The following is a 19105-nucleotide window of genomic DNA, read 5'->3' on the forward strand; positions in this document are numbered from 1 at the left end:
ACCAAGCTCCGCCTTCTGAGTACAAAGGCGCTAGATTTAAAAACCATAAGCCGCGCTCGATGTATTCTAAGCGAACCTCGAGAATTGGGAAGAAGGCTAAGTTGTCAAATCGGGAGCAAAGCCGACAACACAAAAAATACACAAAAAAGTCCGAAAACTTTGAACACTTTTATAATTCAGTTGAAGCTCTCGTAAGCGACCACATTGGGAAATGAAAATTGTGGTCGTTAACGGAGCTGGTCTTTTACGAGAGCTTGCTCTCATAAGCGACCACTGGGCGCCAAAAACTTGAACAATAGGTGTTGGTCGCTTACGAGAACTTAATTAAAATTGAATCTAAAAACTTTTGTGATAATAACAACGCTGTAATATTTTGGTTTATTGCTTGATTTTAATGGGAAAATTTGACTGAAAACATCTACAAAGAAAGTGCATTATATTTCAACGGCACGCAACCATATTTCTACAGATTCATTTTTAATACCTAAAACCTGTGACCCCAAAAGCTACGACCCCCCCCAAAAAAAAAAAAATTTCAGTTATTATTTAGTCTACCTTGTTTCCCAAATGGCTACACAGCGCGAAAGTTTCATATGGAATCAGTGATCCTAATGAGGATTTGGTAATTCAGCGAATTTTGTTGTGCTTTTCATGGAGGAATTATTCTCGTGCGCGCCAATGAACTATTTTTAATCGTCGTTTATTTGTCCAACTAAAAATTGTAGTTGCACACATTTTTCAGACACGCTCCTTTGCCCGAAAAATTATACCAAAAACTCTCCCGGTAACCTAACAGACCCGGCAATTACCGGTAATTTAGAAAAACGCCTTCAGAAAAGTTTTCGAACTCCCTGGCGCGGAAGAGTGTTTATCAAAACAAAGCTTTTGCGTAGCGTGCCGATCAGGTTCCCGACAAGTAAATTATAATATTTCCAAAGTTTATGAATAGATTGGCTAAATAGTTATTGAAATCCTAGTTTTGTCGATGTCTGTAGACAACTTGCACCCCAAAAATTGCTGTGGCATCGACATTTTTCGAAAGAAAGACAAAGAACAATTAAATAAAGGTAATTTTATTTAATTTCGCAAAGCTGTTTATAACGGAGCCAGCGCGGCCGCAGGCCGCGCGCGGAGCTCCATAGGTATAGAAATATGGTATAGCTATGCGACTTGGTTTTGTGGTCATCGCACGGGTACCCTGTGGTGTCAAAATCCATCCAGTCAATCGTGCAACTCCCAGGCCCCCTCGGTCTTACGTTTTTTTTATTTTGTTACCTCCTTCAAAGTTCGTATGTTCACAGCGAAAAAAGGCAGATTGAAAATAGCATTTAATGAGAAAATATGCGGATTCAAATGGGCTGAAGTCTTTGAGGAACCGTTTTGTCTGAAGTACGAGCCGATAGTAAAATCTACCCGAGTGTTCGTGAATCCCGTCCGTTGCAGCAGCAAAAGAAAAAGACTACTTAGAGGCTCTACACTACCATTCTAATAACATTCATTCACGTCTATATCTGTGGAGATCTATAAGGAGATCCTGAGAAGAAAGGGCCTTGGATTGATGTTTGTTTTCAGCTATAAAAATAATTCACTTGTGTCGACGAGTTTCTTGCTAGCAGAAAGTCGACAAGTTCACAGTTTACAACAAAAAGCGAACACAACCACACAAGCGACAAACAGAAAGCGACAAAAAACACTGCCAAGGTGAGTTTTGAACGACGGTTTGTATTGAGAGTATCACAGTTATTTTTCTTTTATTGTTGTGCTTTTATAATGCTCGTTTCTTCGTGTTTTTTTTTCTCCAAAACTAATCGCTCAAGCTAAAACACCGTACCAGTTTGACGTCAAGATGTCATATCAAAGTCATCTATCCCTATTTTGATTGGCTAAAATACCATCTACTTGAATTCCGATTGGCTTATAATTTTAGGGTGCACTTGAGTGGTTTTCATTTCACTGGCAATCGCCATGAAAATGTTAAAATCGTAAATTCTTACATGTTCTATGAATTCAAGCATATATTCCTCACGGTAAGTAAGAATTTAACGACAGAAATACGTAGTAGTCTAGTTACTGTTTCAATGTCATTTAGCTTGTTCGATTTATACATTTGTTTATAGAGTTTGCTTTGAGAATTCGTGGTCTAAATCAAACAATTTGAGCATAAAAACATCCTTTGATATTCTTCGTTCTCTCTATACTTTATTGACTGCGTAGAGATATTTAATAAAGGATGACAAATATCATCCTGTCATTTATTGCTAAAAAATTTTGTCTGCATCTTGCATACTATCTATTGTGTTTATTTATTTATTATTTTTGTGGAAAGTTAATAAGGTTATAAATGGCATGATGAAAATGTTGTTTTGAAAAAAAAAATACTTATAATTGTTTTCACTTTTCTTTAGGTAAAACCAACCAAGGACTACCCGAAAGGCCATGATTGATGCTGAAGGCTGGAAGGCATGAGAATAGGCAAATGTCTTAAAGATAATAAAATAGGGGATTTCTAGCTTTGATACAGCAGTAAATGTGAAATAGGCTTTTTGAGAGCAAATACTTGCCCTCAATGTTAAATCTGAAAACATTTTTTCTATCAACCTAAAGATAATGAGGAAAGGGGAAATGTTAGGAGAGTGCTCAACCAAGTTGTTTCATTACTGATGATTTTTTTCATATATGCTATAGTCCAATTTCTTCCTTTTCTCTCTCTCTCTCTATTTGACAATTTATATTATTTGCTGTTTCCTCTCTGCACCCTAAATAAATTAAAATAGGTAATAGGTTTGAAATTAGACATTTTCAATCAATGTGTTCTCCTCTGTTTCTATTAAAAAAAAAACAGCAGGCCGCCATCCTGCAGGGTGGGTGCACCAATGTCTAATGCATGACTGGAGGTATGTTTGTGAATTTTAATTTCCTTGGTAATGGAGTATCACCAGTAATAAGTGATATATTAATCTTCCATATGGCACCTGAAGTGTTTCTAACTATATCATTCTATCTTTGGAATGCTGTTGCATCAATCATTTGTTTCTTTGCAAGGGCAAAGCTGGTCAGAATGTAGTTTTGATACAAGTGTACATTAATGAAACTTCTATCAAGTGAAGGGTTTTTTATTAGAGCAAGGTCTGGGGGGGGGACTCTCCAGAAAGATAGACGGGGGTGCTCGACCTATCTTTTACGGTATAAAATTCTAACCAACTTCTATCTCTTAGGGTGGGTTTTAGGATTTTTCCGATTCTGCTATCTTTTAGGGTGTCTCACCTAAGTGGTGGCCCAATCACTTGAAAAATTTTTTTACAAAAAACCACAAGTCAACTGATCAGTTAATACTTTCGACTTTATTGTCGGTAACATAACAATATAGGATCCGTCAGTAAATTAAGCATTGTTTTTTTTAATGCTATCTCTCAGGTATAAAAATTCCTCTGACCATACCCAATGGGCTATCTCTTAGGGGTAAGAATTGTTGTTGACCATGCCCTTAGTGATATCCCTTAGGGTTAAAATTGATTATGCTGCCGAGCCACCCCGTCTCTCCCCCTGGGAGCAAGGTACTTAAATTATATAAAGACAACATCAAACTTGTGCTTTTTCATTAATAAATCTGTAAAGAAAACAGTTTTATATCAAACCCATAGGTAAAGAGAAAAGGGAAAATGTTAGAAATATGCTCATTTAAGCTATTCAAATAGAGTCATTCATTTCTCCCTTTTTCTTCTCCCCATTGACTTTTTGTTATATTTATTTCTTTTTAACCCTAACATAGGTCATTGAACATAGTTTGGTTTGAAATTAGAAATTGGAATTATGCACTTTCAGTAATAATTTAGGATTTGCCTCTATTGCATTCATTTTTGAGTAGCCAGTATGGGTGGATCCAGGGTTTATAAAACCAACAGGCCAATGGATGGGTGCACCAATATGTAATGCATGACAGGAGGTATATTTGTGGAGTTTAGTTTCAACACATTCTTCTGAATAATCAGTTGTGGTACATGAAAACTACAGTAGTGGGTCTATGAGGGGGGGTAGGGTGTTTAAACCTCCCCTTGGTTTTTTTTTTATTGTTTTCAGTGTATCTTTTCATTCCAAAATCGTTATGAAGGTAAAATAATGACAAAAATTTTTGGGCCAAATCCCCCCTTGACAAAAAGCTAGATCCGCCCCTGATCTACAGTATGGCATCTAAATCTTTGGAATGCTGTTGCATCCTTGATATATTCTTCACAAGGTCAAAGCTTGTTAGAATGGTGTTTTGATAAAAATATACATAGTGGAACTTCTATAAAGGTAAATAATAATTGACCATTAGACTCTTAAAAAAAACATTCTCATCAACTCAGACACCTTGAACTTTGACAGCCCTTTTCACACCAAGTTTTAGTATTTTGTTAACTTTCATACTGCATATTTAATATTATTGAATGATCGTTGCTTGATCCATTTGGAGGGGCCAATACAATTCATAATTACATGGCAGTAAAATTTGACATATAAAAATAAACATTCTAGAGACACCAAGATCCCCTCTAAAACTTCCCCTATCAGTCAACACAAAAAGGTGTTAAATGCTGGCTCCGCCTTTAGGCAGTGCCTAAATCTATATATTATTTTTAGGCGCACTTTGACAGCTGAATATCAATTAAACTCATTGTCTGATAAGTTTGGGGTCAGGTATCGGATAGCTTGGTGACCTCCTAACCAAGCGCACCCGAGGAGCCGGGCCTCCGGGACACAGCTCCCCGCCCCCCCGGGGGATACCTGTCACACCTTTCGGTAGAATATACTTACCCAATAGATACACTCCACATAAGGGAGTGGTGGGAGGGGCAAAATATCCCCGAATCCCGTGCTGAGTCATGAATTTGCAGGAATTCAAGAGAGAGTACAAACGTGCCACGGCTTGAATGGAAATGGGCCCAGGCGCCAGCGGTCATCCTCGATTTTAACTTATGCTAAATTATGCTAATGTAGCATCCATTTAAACTCATCGTCTGATAAGTTTGGGGTCAGGTATCGAATAGCTTGGTGACCTCCTAACCAAGCGCACCCGAGGAGCCGGGCCTCCGGGCCACAGCTCCCCGCCCAAACAGGTGCTTGAAAAGAAGGGACTGAGGACCGGGGAATGGTACCTCCTGACCCCAAACATAACCAAGCACCACCGGAGAACAAGCACTTGAAGACCAAAGGTCGGGTCACCACGGGGAGCCCAGCAAAATGAAAAGCCAGCAGGTATGCATATAACCAGGCACGAAAACCTGCCCTGTGTACCATCACCATACATTCCGTACGCCCGCTTGAGAAAAACTTATTCGCCTCGCCGTCTCGGTAGAACAAGGTGTAAGCACTATGTATGGCCATTGGCCTAACAGCACGCTTCTACCAGTGCCTGAGTAACCAGCTGTCCTACGGACTAAATCGTTCCAAACCTGGGAATGTGACGCTCTGTATCCGGGCACTACATATACCCGAACACGCTAAGTTGGGAGTAGCAGACAAGACCCCTTGCTTACCAACCGGCGATGCCCGATCACCTACCGGTGACATTTTCCGAAATAATAGCTTAAAGTGCAGGCACATGCCTCATAGGGTAGCTAATGCGTGTACTCTGAATTTATTGTAACCATATACCATTACAGAAAGAGTTCGATATCTGTGTAGCCGCCTATTACACTGCCTCACACCCATATGCACGAACCCTTGCGTCATACGGGCACGTCGCGAGAGGGCTTCAACGTCCCCGCCGTGCCCCTTACCTCATAGGAGAAGAGCCCCTTTGAGGTTGGGATTCCCCTGGGGTGATTCAGCTGCTAATCAACCGTCATTCTCCACGTGACGCAAGTCTCGAGGACCAATTGTTCACTCAGACTTTACTCTCAATTCATCTCTCTTCCCTAATAGCAGTACCTATTAGCAGTCCCCTTAACGCCCCTCTTGCCTCCTAAAGCTCTCCCTGGCGGAAGAGAGACCGCGGTTGTGCTTGCCAGTGCGGCACCGAGTGCACAGCATGACCTTATTTAGCCCTTCCCCAGGGCAAGTTAAGCGCCAAGCCAAAGTAATCATAGGGTCTTGCTTATCCACCGACGATAGTAGGAGTAGTGGGCCTCGCTAACCCGTTCGCGATTGATTGGGCGTCGGGTCTCGATTACCCACCCGCGATATTTTTTATTGAAGGACTCGGTTTACCGCCCACGGTAGTATCTGCGCCTGACTTCCTTTGCCTGCCCGGGATTGAATGGGCAAGGGCCTCGATTACCCATTCGCGATAGATTGGGCGAGGTTTTGATTGCCCGTCCGTGAGAAAAAACGTGTAAAGGCCGCGCTGGCCCCCCCTTTCATGCCTAGGCGTAAGGGCCGCAACGGCCCGTCCTCGTTTGTCTGGCCGTCCTCGTTGGCCCATACTTGCTTGCATGGGGTTTGAGCCGCCCTGGCCCGTTTTCACTCGCATCGGCTTAATGGCCGCCCTCACTCTCATGGGCTTAAGGGCCGCCCTGGCCCGCCCTCCCTCAAATCGGCTTAATGGCCGCCCTGGCCCGCCCTCACTCGCATGGGCTTAATGGCCGCCCTGGAAAAACCCTCACTCGCATGGGCTTAATGGCCGCCCTCACTCGCATGGGCTTAGTGGCCGCCCTGGCCCACCCTCACTCGCATGGGCTTAATGGCCGCCCTCACTCGCATGGGCTTAGTGGCCGCCCTGGCCCACCCTCACTCGCATGGGCTTAATGGCCGCCCTTACTCGCATGGGCTTAGTGGCCGCCCTGGCCCACCCTCACTCGCATGGGCTTAATGGCCGCCCTCACTCGCATGGGCTTAGTGGCCGCCCTGGCCCACCCTCACTCGCATGGGCTTAATGGCCGCCCTCACTCGCATGGGCTTAGTGGCCGCCCTGGCCCACCCTCACTCGCATGGGCTTAATGGCCGCCCTCACTCGCATGGGCTTAGTGGCCGCCCTGGCCCACCCTCACTCGCATGGGCTTAATGGCCGCCCTCACTCGCATGGGCTTAGTGGCCGCCCTGGCCCGCCCTCACTGGCATGGGCTGACAGAGATGAAACCTGATTGGTTGGAAGGAAATCCGATAAAATGATGTAGGCCTTGATTGGCCCACTTTTCACCGGGCAGTGGAATGGTTTTCTCTGTGATGAAAACTTTCTACAACTCGACACAACTAGAACATGAAGCGATTTCCCGTAAGTTAGCGGGCAATTAAGATTTTGGAAGAAACACCCGAAAATTTTTACTGGGTGACATTCCGGGTTTCTGAGTTTATCGGCGTTTTAAGAAACCAACACCTGGAAACACAAGTAGTTCCCTATTTCCCAATTAAAAAAAAAAAGAAATTGAATAAGCTTATTATCTCATAAGGATCACTGATTCCTCATGGAACTTCCACGCTGTGTAGCCATTTTGGGAAACAAGGTAGGCTTAATAATAACGGCAAAATTTTGGGGGTCGTAGCTTTTGGGGTCACAGGTTTTAGGTCTTCGTTTTGTAGACACCCCTTTGTGAAACATTACAACATTTCCGCTATCTATGTGATTTTAGCATGCATTGGACATGATGTTTATCAGGTGTTGACTGATGTTGTAAAGCGAAAATTCATTATGGTCGCCTAAAGCTTAAAAATAAAAGAAAATCTCCGTTGGTGGTTTGAAATTGTGGTCAACGGAGCTGGTCTTACCGATAAGTTGGTCGCTTACGAGAGCTTAGAATTACAGTGTTTGTGTGACAATTCAATCGGTGATTCGTGATCATGGTCGTTATCGGGGCTGGTCGCTTACGAGAGCTTAGAATTACAGAGTTTGTGTGACAATTCAATCGGTGATTCGTGATCGTGGTCGTTATCGGAGCTGGTCGCTTACGAGAGCGGTCGCTCAGAGAGCTTCGACTGTAGTTACGATAAGGTATCCCTAATAAACGAAAACTATACAACAACGACATGCTTATATGTCGGCGGCGACTTAATCACGCCGGCTTACGTTCGCTCAAAAAATCACGTGTCAAACACCCCCCCCCCCCTTACCCTGGAAACCAGAGGCTCGAGTTTTTTTTTTTTCGAACCCCCCCCCCCAAAAAAAAAGAAAAAGAAAAAATCTCCGATATGTGAGCTTTTTTTTGCAATAAAGATTGTCACAATCGCTACATTGCTCCATTTGCGCCGAACGCAAACCAAAGAAGCGTCGTTGTTCGAGTGTCAAACTATCACAACGGACGGCCTGTGTGTCGTCGAAAGTGACAGTAGTGAACCAACACCGCTGATTTTAGGTAATAGCATTTTATTGTTCTACGTTCTACAACGTATACTAGACTTGTATAACCTGTCTGTATTTTCTTTTATGTGTTTTTTTGCAATTTATGTATAACAATTAAGACGTATGCTTTGGCTGTTTCATAATCAGCATATTATATGTTACAAAGACTGACGCTTCTCACTACAGGAGGCTTATGCAATAACGACAACCAATCAATTCAAGTGCAATATTTTTCATCTAGTCGCATTTCAAATAAGTTTTTCAAAGCAAATAGGGATTGTTAAATGGTAGTTTTTATTCTCACTCATAACCTCCTAGATTAAACAGCATCCTATTAATTCTAGATGAAAAAGGAAACAATCATTTGTTTCTTCCCTTAGTTTGCTCTAGGTAAAGAATGGGCATTGTACCGTTAAAGGTTAATGTTTACAGGTTTATGTAATATTGGACACTACACTGTTTTTTTTATAAAAACGTCTAATTTTCAGTTAAGGCTGAGCCGTTTCTATTTTTTGGACATTTAAAGGCTGATTATGTTCTTAACGATGTTCTTAAATTTTAGTGTATATAAGAATATAATACTCAATGAATTTTTAGAAAGAGAATTACACTAATGATCAATAGCAATAAAAAGGTTGTTGCTAGAAACACAATTCGATTCTGCATTTTAAAACGCATCAGGACTAAAATAGAAAAAAAATTCTGCTATCTCAGCCTCGGCATGTTCTTAGCATGTTCTTAAAATTTGGTGAACTCTCAGCCTGGACGTTTTTACAAAAAAGGTTCTTATAACAAAAAAAGAGTGTATTTGGCTTGCTTTTTCTCTATGTAGAGTCTATGTATGAGGTTTATTAAAATATTGGACACCATTCGTGCATTCGTGTTTATCCCTAGTTTATACAAGGAGAGTCTACCACAAAAAGCTCATGAATTGGAAAAAAAATCAACCATTTTCTCAAATTTCTAGATGCTTCAATAAGTCCAATGATACTACATCCAGTTCACTGACATCAAAATGTTGTTGGGAAATCTGTTCAGTGGACCATACATAAAAGAATTAATAGTTATGACATCTTTCCCTGAGAACTGGAATTGGAAAGCTTATTTTAATAAGCTTTCCAACTTTAAAAAGTCATCATAGTTTACTACTAACACACCTTAAGTATATGATTCAAGTTTTTCATTATTATATCTGCCAACTGGTGAAATTTTAGTCGTCTTTTTTTTCTCCATTCCCTGCTAATTCAGCTCTCAGCAAGAAAAAAGAGAGAAGAGAGTAAGGAATTTTTTGGGGGTGATCTTAAGTTTTAATGAAATGAGCAAGGCCTAGACAGGTAAGGTGAGAAACAGCAATGGGGCCAAGTCTACCTAGGAAGGCAAGTCTAACTAGGAAATTAAGTTGGCAGGTACTAAATATCTTAAATGACATTTTGATGGAATGATGGAGAGTTCTATGTAGATTGACTCTTTTCACCACTCTGGTCAAATAGTAATGGCCAATAGCATAAGATATACATAGGGAGTTGATTGTCCTGCCCTTCTGTTCAAATAATGTTTTTTTTTTCACCTCCCTTTTTTAAATTCTAGATCTGACATGAAATATGTTGTCTGGCCTGTGAAATGAAATACCTCTCTTTTCGGTTTATACTTCTGCATATAATGTTGTTAATGTTTTCCATGATTTACGGCTCACTTTTGCCCATAGTTGTTCCTTGGCAAATTCCCATGTGATGATTTTTGCCTTTTGATAGGCGATTCTTTTTTACATCTATCTTTGGAGATCTTTGCAGCACTTCCTCCTAAACAACTCTGTTCTCGCACTAGTGCCCTGCTTGCTTTTCTGACAACTTTTTCTCAAGCTCACTGGCTCTGTCTTTTAGTTGTTGTAATTCCTCTCTCAATCGTGCATTCTCTTTCTCGAGTTGCTTCCATTTCATTGAGATTTCAATCTCCTTTTGACGCCTCATGTCACGTGATCTACGGGCTGCAACATTGTTTTTAACTCTGCGAGCCCAGTATCGATCATCCTTTTCCTGATCAGGAACAAACTTCCTGCGCGCCTTTTTACCGATGGGTAATGGATTATATTCATACTCATCTTTAGGCTTTTTACAGCTCTGTTGTCCATTTAAGTCTGATTGTTGTCCCTTGAAGTCATTAGCTGAATCCCTTGACCTTGATTTTTGTCTCCTAGCCATGTTTGTTTCTATCTGCAATTTCATTTTTCTGTCAGGTGGTTCACTTTGACCTGAGTCAACAATAACAGGGGGTGTATGGGAGACAGAGCTGTTTGAATTTATAGACTTTTTGTTTACCATATTGTTTTGTAGTCCATCATCACATTGGTTTTCCCGTACACCTGACACTGATAGAAACTCATCAATGTCCATGTAATCGGATGGAAACTTGTTACTTGAGCCCGTAGAAGAGACGGAGTCGATACCACTGTCATTTGACTCATTGGATTCAGTATCAGCTAAAATATATGAGAAAAAAAAAACATTTAAGAAAATATTCTAGGACAATGGGGCCAACTGGATTAAAAATTGACTGATTTGATTAAAATTGGTAATAATATAACCCTCTATAAATAAAGACCATTGTTTAATGGAATATTTCTAATGTGTAAGGGAGGGGTGGTAGCACAGCAATAATAAGATTGGATGTTCATGTCGCGTAAAAACGGAACAGAAAAACCAAGGTTAAAAATAGCCTCTACGTGTTTACGTGAAAATTGAGTCTGGAGTCTTGAGAACGATTTGGGTTACCTGTGGCGCGCAAATGTCTGCCAATGGCAAAAACTGCACGGTATCTTGCATGGATTTCGTTACGTACGCAAAAAAATGGATGCCATACTCAAAATATTAAAAAATTGAAATCGCGTTTAGACATTTAAAAAATAAAACTCTCAAAATAAACACTGGAAGGCAGTATAATAAATACTATGGTATACTAAAAATATCTAACTAGTCTGAATATAACAACATAAATCACAATTTCTAATCGCGCCAATGTTCATTTTGAGATGAATTCCAAGTTAAACTTTAGGTAAAGTTTTGGCCTTAGTGTGTTCACGTAATAGTAGACTTCATTGGGAAAACGACCGCAGAGGCAAGCGAGTCCGCGCAAAACATCATCATAAAAACTTACTTAAAGATGAACCCGTTGAGGATGGCGAAGGACTTGGTGGTGTCTCACACATTGTAGAGTTTTTTTACAGTACGACTCGTTTCTGTCACAATTTCTCGATTCTATCCGAAAATTTCTTTCTGCGCGGTCTACTAACATCGTATCTTTGTTTCCCGCTCTGTGATTGGTCACTCGACACGGTCATAGAAGCCAATACACACGTGCAAGTTTGTTATGTAACAACTGTGATACTTTTAGCTTTTGTAGGATTGAAAATGCAGTTTTAATATTTTGATTTGTGAATTGTATTTTTCTTTAGGTGTGCAATAGTCTTCGTTTTCAGTGGGAATACTAGTTTTTCACGGCTTTGTTATTGTTCCTAATGCTATTTCACGTGGACAATTGTTATGTAAGAGATTTTATAATTTATTCCACAGGGGGCCCGCTCAGCAAGAAGTTTGCGTTTTATCTAGAACTTCCCCGCGCAAAAGGTGGGATTAAACTGTTATATCACAAGCATTTTTAATCGATTCACCCATGTTTCAGAAAAGCTAGCATGCTTTTCATATGGAACTGTTTCAAAAGAGTTCAACGCCGCACGTTCATAGTTTAAAAATAGGGTCAATAAATTCAGTAAACTGTCATGCACCCACAGGCGGCCTTTGCCATATAGAATTATACATGTTGCATAATTTTTTATAAATCTATTTTTCTCCTTTCCATTTTCATAAAAATTTTCATAAATGGCCGCCAAGTAGCCAAGCCTTCAGCTATTTTGGGGCCCCTGTGTCAGCTGTGTGTAGGCCAAGATGGCGGCTCAGGATGGCGGCCCTGTTATGCCATTAGAGGTACGTGTCAGAGTGGGCGAAAGATGACGCACAGCCTATTGTGTGCCCTGATTACATTTGAATCTGTTGTAGCTCACGGACGAAGAGAGGGCTGTTTTACGGGAATGCAGAGTGAACAGTTTGTATTTCAGAGGTTGGTGAAAAACACTTGGCATAAAGAAATGCTCTTAACTTAACTTAAGTTATATATAGCCTTCAAAAATAGTCTACTTTAAGCAGCCGTCTTTTAGTGTCAGTCTAAAATTCATCCTCGCGTTTGAAGCTGACATTAGAGACAGTCGCACAGGAAACTACCAAGTATGTCCAAAGTATATGTACTTTTAATTTTATGAGTTGCGTCATGTATCGTACCATTTCTAGACTAGCCTATAGAGATGAAGCAGTTTTTCATCTGAAAATACACGAACTTGTTCGTAGTTTATTTTGTTAACTTTTGAATGGCGGTGCAAGGGGCGCCTGGAATAACTGGCTGCAATCAACCCCATGAGATTTTTTGAAACTATTTTTTTCTGATTGGCTAATGTAACAAAAGCTTCTCGACAAGCCACCACATCTAGCAAATTACTAGTTAGTAGTAAAATGGAGTCGAAGTAAGACGGATTATTTGAGTGTGAATTAGACAAGTGCTTAGAAGATTTCCAAACTTATGGTTCAGATAGAAACTATCCAGAAATACCTTTAGCTCATCGTTAACAAATTTGATTCCCATGCCTCTACAAACTTCACTTAAGACAAGACCAAAAAAACTTTGTTCTTCGATTGGGGGGTGAATAGGTTCGCGGATAGGCAGATTCAGCCCCGAAATGCTCACGGATTACGGATTTTGATGATTATTTCAGCGGATTGGCGAATTTTGGAAATACAGCGGATCACGGATCTGTTGACAATTTGGGCACGGATTTTGGATTTTGACTGCTTTGACGGTCGAATTTCAGATTTTAAATGAATTTCAATCGATGCTATTGTTTATTTGTCAAACCATGCGGATCTAAAAATATCTGCAGATCCATGGATTTGCCCTGAAAATGTTGCGGATCGGCGGATTTACATACCCCTATTCACCCCCCCCCCCCTTCGATGGGCAGAATAGATTGATGAGGTGGAATGACCGCCACTCTTCTCAGAAATTTTTTAAAACTTGGTTTTAAAAGAAACTTCGCAAATATGGCAAAGAGAGTTCAGATAATTGGCCACAGTCTGCCATGTTTATTTGGGTAATTTCTCCATTAGTAGCAAGGCAGCAAATTCCCAGGTTTCCCACCAATGTTTGCATAGGCATGATTGGTTCATATTTGACAGTGATTGGACAGCTTCTTGTCATTTGAACAAGTGCTTGCCACACACAGTGGCTACTACGAATGAGTTAGCGTATTCTTGGATAGAAAATTGCTTTAAAACTGAACATAACCACCAGATATGCAGGCTTTTCCAAGACCTAGCGACTTCTCATCATCGTGTAATATCACGAAAACTTAGGTTGAATTATAAATGCTTCAAAATGCGTTTTATAATGTGACAGCACAGGGAGCTTTCCTTCAATGTTCAAATGACATTGCTGTACCTTGTTAATTGGATAAGTACTCTATAAGTCATGTGGCTTTAGCTTTGGCTTTTGTTTGTGTTCTTTTCTACTTTGTTTAACCTTGCATGATCGGGGCTCTCTCATTACTCTGGTAATGGATGTGTTGTGGTTGGAAATTCATTTTGGTTGGAATTTTTACCAACCAGTTGGAAATTTTTCAACTAGTTAGAAATTTTACAACCAGTTGGAAATTCTCCAAGTGAAAGGACCAGAATTAAGATCATATCAATCCATTAAACCATTGAGGAATTTTATACACTCAATGTGTAATACTTACTTGCTATAGTAATTGTTTTTACAAGTGAAGTAAAACTATTATGCACTTCAATTCCAGGGATCCCACTAGGAACAGTCTCTGTCCTTCTTACCAGAGAGATAATTAAATGGGGTAAGTTGAGTTAGGTGAAGTATTTTTAGAAGCAAATAGAACGTTTAACTGGTTACCAACCCTGGATGTAAAACCATAACAAAAGAGATACTTTCTTGTTAATGTTAATCAGGTTACCTTCCCAAAGCCAAGAGGTTTGCCGGACTTTATTACTCTGGTATGTACTTAATCATAATGATAATCCTAATCATGATCATTTTCCTGGAAATGCCTGACATATTAAAATATATTTCATGCAATGTTATGAATGTCTGCGATCATTACAGGGATGTTTGCTGTTGGTCTTTTCGCTGGGATCGGGTCATACCGTAAAGCATGCATGGATAAGATTATGAGATTGGAAAATTCAAATCTGGCAAATCAAGTTAGAGAGTTCTACAAAAAGTGAGTGGACTTTTTTTATAGGGAGTGCTTATAATTATTATATAAAAAGTATTATTGTTTTACTTTATCCCTGATTAACCAACAGGCCTCTGACAAAAAGAAACATAGCATAATAAAAATCATAATTTTATCACGAAATGTATTGGTTACTGTGTGAATAAAATTACTTTATTTAGGAAAAAGGGATTTATTTTATATTTTGGGGGGGAAATTATTAGGTTTTATGCACCTTTGTGCCATGCATGTACATACCATGCATAGCTAAGTTATTTTTGATGCTTTATTATTTACAGGGCAGGAATACAAGAGGGGTATGGAGCTGAGCAGAATTTGTCCACCTCTGATGAGTTTGGGGAACATAAGTCTGGTAGTTTTGCTATTAGCAAGAACTGTATTAGTTCATTATACACCAGCTTCTCAAAAATTTCTAAATAGAAAAAGTTGAAAAAGTTCTGTCTGGTGGTTTATTTTGTTGTTGTTTCAGGATTAGGATCTTATGATGTTGTTGAGATCATCTTGATGACAAGGGTGAAAACACTGATTATCTTTCTCTTATTTGTTTAGTATTTCAAGAGAGCTTGCCACTGACTCAGTCACCATCACAAGAGCTTCGTTCTGATAATACAGAGTCTGCATGGCCCTTGGCTCATCCTGACGATCTCAAGGCCACAGGAAAGACCTACACCAGTTATGAAGATCTGCGCAAGCAAAATCGTAACCAGTGGGCAACACCACAGCAACATCCAAGAAGGGACAACAACTTGCAAGGAGCTCAGGTCTTTATTGGTTTACAAGACAGGCCTATAGCAGCAAACAAATATATGGGGAATAGATATGATGAAGGGCTTGAAATGCTTGAAATATCATTGGAACTCAGGATGGGGACTTTTCTGAGTGATCTAACTAAGAATCAAAAAAGAAATATAAGTACCTTCAGATCCTACAGGCTATTGTAATTTTGGTATTGATTCTGATTTTTCTTGAATATTAGCACCCCGCTGCAGATAACTTATCATTATCAGACGAGGTTAAAGAATACCATTCCCCAGCTGATTCTTACAGCATGGATGATAGCCCATCAACATGGATTTCAGATGATGCTCCCACCAGTAAGGAGGAAACCCCCTCCCCATCAAGTGGGAAGTGGCCACGCCCAAGAATGGCAGGTGATTACAGACATTAAGGCTGAGTTAAATGTGGTATTTTTCACTAGCTATTATTATCTAATGGCAATGAAAATAAAACAATTAAGTTGAATCATTTATATATTTCCAAGGGGGTGGAGGTAGATGGGGTGTTTTTTCATCTTTTAGGGGATAATATTTTACTCTGCTATCCATTAGGAGATGTTCAAAGATTCTTCCGATTCTGCTATCCCTTTGGGACCTTATGCCAATGAATCATCCTATCCAATAACAACAGTATTTGAAGACTGGATGACAGCACTCAAAATTCTCATAAAAGAGATGTGCCTGATGGTGGTAACATTCAAAAGAGACCGCAATGAATGAGGGAAATACTAAAAATGTGTTTGTTTCTACAGCTATCTAAAAAATCTTGCTTTGATCACACCAAATGTACTATCTCTTAGGGGTAAGAATTGCTGTAGACCTCTTCCCTCCAGGTTCATTTGTGCTAGGTACAGATAATGTTCAATAATATGAAATTTGACAATAAACCAAAGGGCAGACAGTAGAAGTACCATGTTATCACCTCTAAACCCCAAAAACCTTAGGTTAGGAGTCTAACTCAATCTAAAATGTTCCTTACACTGTCTTTTTTAAGGTCCTCCTTTAAAACCCAAGAACCAATATGGTGATGACATGGAATGAACCTTGAAACATGTCCCAAGCTAAGAATGACATCACCAGGCCGAGTGACTCAAGTTGAAATATAAACAGATTAAAAGAGGAGGAAGAAGCTTATTTCAACCAAGACTTTTTAAAAGCAGCCAAAGGGCTTGCTGCCCCAAGAGAATGTTGAGAAGCATTGCTTGTTTAATTTCTTCCATATCTACCCCATATTTATACCACCACCCAAAAAAGTGTTATTAAGATAATTTCCGACAGAATATTGAATAGTGTCCAGCAATGGGCGTCAAAAAATCTTGTACCAGGACATTTTTAAATTTTGCCGCAATTTTTTTTGGCATGTAAGCATGTCAGTAAACATGTGTGGGTTTTCCATTGAAATATCTTTATTGGAAGTTGTTAAAATTGATGTTAAATTAATTACAATAATTTCGACCCCACATCCTTTAGTCTGATCTTGGTGGATTCATTCCCCCATGAAAAATAATTAAAAGTACCTTACAAATTAGATTTTTAACCTTTTCGAAAGCAAAACATGATTCAGCAATCATGCTCGGTGATCAAAAAGGACAAAAAACTTCTAAGAAGAACCCCCAAAATTTATCAGAAGCTTGTACTTATGAATGAATGATAAAAATTAACAAGCTTTTTCAATTTTGTTCTTTACAGTATACTGTACTTCAATTATACAAATACAATTTAATAGTTTTGAAATCATTTGGTTACATTTTGGTATTTTGTAAATCCAAGCGATTTTGTAGACCTGGATTGGTTGATGCGAAAATATCATTCGGATAAACGTAAGAATAAAGATTTATCTGTAGTATATGTTTTGATGGTCGTTTGTGGTGGCGGAAGTGGCGGTGGAATCATCGATGACTGTTTTATTGAAGATGGGGTAAAAAGGGAGCTATTTGGGTGGTTTTTAAGAAAAGGAGACGACAGTCGCAAAATTTAGAGGTAGAATTAGAGATATTTATTAGTATTAGCGCGAAGAGTATTGGACTGTGATAACTTGTGGTAAAGTTTTTCTCGTGAGAGTTCATCGACCCCGAGCGAATTAATGCGTGTCACACGCGACTGATGACAAATATCCTTGGTATTGGATATATGTTCTAACAAAGGGGACACCTAAATTATAAACCAATTTCTTTTCGCATTTATTCATATTCTATGGTGTCGTTTGATTAGAGACTTCAGTTGGGGTTAACTCGAGAAAAGTATTTGCATGACGTCGTCCGTCTACATGCCTAAGGGTTGTTTGTTGTCTCTAAAAATGAAAAAACCTTTTATGTTTACGTGAAATCAAAATGGATTGCATTATATGCTTAGAGTCGGCTTGTATGAAAGTGCTAGATTGCTACAGTGGAAATTGTCACGTGGATTGTCTACAAGAGAGCAAGCATGACCGGGGGTTAGGTTTGAGCAATCCTCATGATTTTAAAACTTTTAAATTGTTTATTCATAATTGAAGTACAGTATACTGCAGGCCCGTAGCCAGGATTTTGAGCGGGGTGGTTCGTTTTTTTATTTCAGCGGACCAAATTTCCGGTATACCCCTCTCCTCACCTTATAACATAGGCAATCAATCTTGTATTTAAAATGTTATTAATAGGGTACTTTTTAACATATAGCGATAATAATAAAGATAATTATTATATAAGGATTTTTATAGTTATTTTAAAGACATTGATGTGCACGCTATATCTCCAGCCAAACGTTATATATTTTTGTTTGCTCTGAGCGGACCTTCAAGCCGGGTGGTGGTGGTGGTGGGGGGGGGGGGGGGGGGGGGGGTCCGAACCCCCTCCTGGTTATGGGCCTGTACTTTAAAAAACAAAAATGAAAAGGCTTGTTAATTTTTATCAAGTTTTTCTTTCTTTTTGATCCTCGAGCATGATTGCTGAATGATGTTTTGCTTTCGGAAAATTTATAAATATAGTTTGTAAGCTACTTTCATTTTTTTTTTTCAATCATGGGAATGAATTCACCAAGATTACACTAAAGCCAAAGGTTATGGGGTCGAAATTATTTTCCAATGTAGGTGTATAAACGGCAACGAGATTTCTCAACAGGGAAAAATTAAAATGGATTTGGCGGTTTGTTGAAAGAATGTTTTGTCGTAAATTTCGATGTAATTGTCGAAAGTAAAAGGAAAAGGTTTCAACCGGGAACGGTCTGTTGTTATCAATAACACACCGCGATGATCCGAGATACTAATTCGTTTCTACCGGTTTAGCGCTAAGTTATTGCTAAGTTTTTAAACAGCAAACGTTTACTTTTGTACTTTTTGGCGCCGACATAATGAATGTTGTCGACGGTGAAGACCACCCAAGTGGAAGTCGCCTTTGGATCACGCTAGTCCACACCTAGGACTCTTTTCGCTCTCGACATTCACGCGAGCCAGAATGTCGAGCGCAAAGAGAGTCCCACGTCTGCACTGGGATCACGCGCTTGGAAGTCACGCTAGCTACACCAACTACAATAACTGCACTACTTATCAACAATTATGGAGTGTTAATATAAACTGGAATCGAATTGACCGGAATAAAATAAAATCATCTGAAAGAAGGGGATTTTTTTTTCTTTTAAGATCTGCATCAGTTTTTGGACCAGTTTCTGATCTGTTCAAACAAAAAAAAGTGTTTCTATCTACTATTTATACGAACAAATCCAAATTCGTTCCCCCGTTTTTTTATTCAGTTGTAT

At 39.5% G+C, this 19105-nt stretch overlaps 2 protein-coding genes and 1 long non-coding RNA gene across 4 annotated transcripts; 2 read left to right on the forward strand and 1 right to left on the reverse strand.

The window, feature by feature from the left end:
- The first annotated feature begins 1285 nt into the window (after window positions 1–1285).
- LOC125573310 lies at window positions 1286–3102 on the forward strand. The gene is made up of 2 exons (XR_007314065.1): window positions 1286–1701; window positions 2406–3102. It is a non-coding gene; the product is annotated as an uncharacterized LOC125573310 (long non-coding RNA).
- Window positions 3103–8261: 5159 nt separating this feature from the next.
- On the reverse strand, window positions 8262–11563 carry LOC5497987 (hepatic leukemia factor). Of its 2 annotated transcripts, XM_032382501.2 has the most exons (3): window positions 11405–11563; window positions 10570–10730; window positions 8262–10464 (listed from the first exon to the last, which is right to left on the reverse strand). In XM_032382501.2, exons 1-3 carry the CDS (start codon window positions 11454–11456, stop codon window positions 10075–10077), a joined length of 603 nt encoding a protein of 200 aa, XP_032238392.2. In that variant the 5' UTR covers window positions 11457–11563; the 3' UTR covers window positions 8262–10074. The 2 variants fall into 2 exon arrangements, with proteins under 2 accessions (XP_032238392.2, XP_032238384.2); XM_032382493.2 differs by having other exon boundaries at window positions 8262–10730.
- A 568-nt stretch (window positions 11564–12131) lies between these two features.
- LOC5519225 (OCIA domain-containing protein 1) lies at window positions 12132–17222 on the forward strand. The gene is made up of 9 exons (XM_001639089.3): window positions 12132–12231; window positions 12304–12364; window positions 14148–14201; window positions 14314–14358; window positions 14468–14585; window positions 14879–14952; window positions 15150–15361; window positions 15577–15751; window positions 16371–17222. Exons 1-9 carry the CDS (start codon window positions 12193–12195, stop codon window positions 16415–16417), a joined length of 825 nt encoding a protein of 274 aa, XP_001639139.2. The 5' UTR covers window positions 12132–12192; the 3' UTR covers window positions 16418–17222.
- Window positions 17223–19105: the final 1883 nt, after the last annotated feature.

The sequence above is a fragment of the Nematostella vectensis genome, chromosome 10, assembly GCF_932526225.1.
Source record: "Nematostella vectensis chromosome 10, jaNemVect1.1, whole genome shotgun sequence".
Taxonomy (NCBI): Eukaryota; Metazoa; Cnidaria; class Anthozoa; order Actiniaria; family Edwardsiidae; genus Nematostella; species Nematostella vectensis.

Excerpts from the sequence above, each read along its gene's own strand:
- LOC5497987 (XM_032382493.2), bottom strand. The coding sequence starts at position 11,456 with ATGTGTGAGACACCACCAAGTCCTTCGCCATCCTCAACGGGTTCATCT. Across the intron at positions 10,731-11,404 it reads CTCAACGGGTTCATCTTTAA|CTGATACTGAATCCAATGAG; the intron begins GTAAGTTTTTAT and ends CATATATTTTAG.
- LOC5519225 (XM_001639089.3), top strand. The coding sequence starts at position 12,193 with ATGGCGGCTCAGGATGGCGGCCCTGTTATGCCATTAGAG. Across the intron at positions 12,232-12,303 it reads GCCCTGTTATGCCATTAGAG|CTCACGGACGAAGAGAGGGC; the intron begins GTACGTGTCAGA and ends AATCTGTTGTAG. Across the intron at positions 14,953-15,149 it reads GTTTGGGGAACATAAGTCTG|TATTTCAAGAGAGCTTGCCA; the intron begins GTAGTTTTGCTA and ends TTATTTGTTTAG.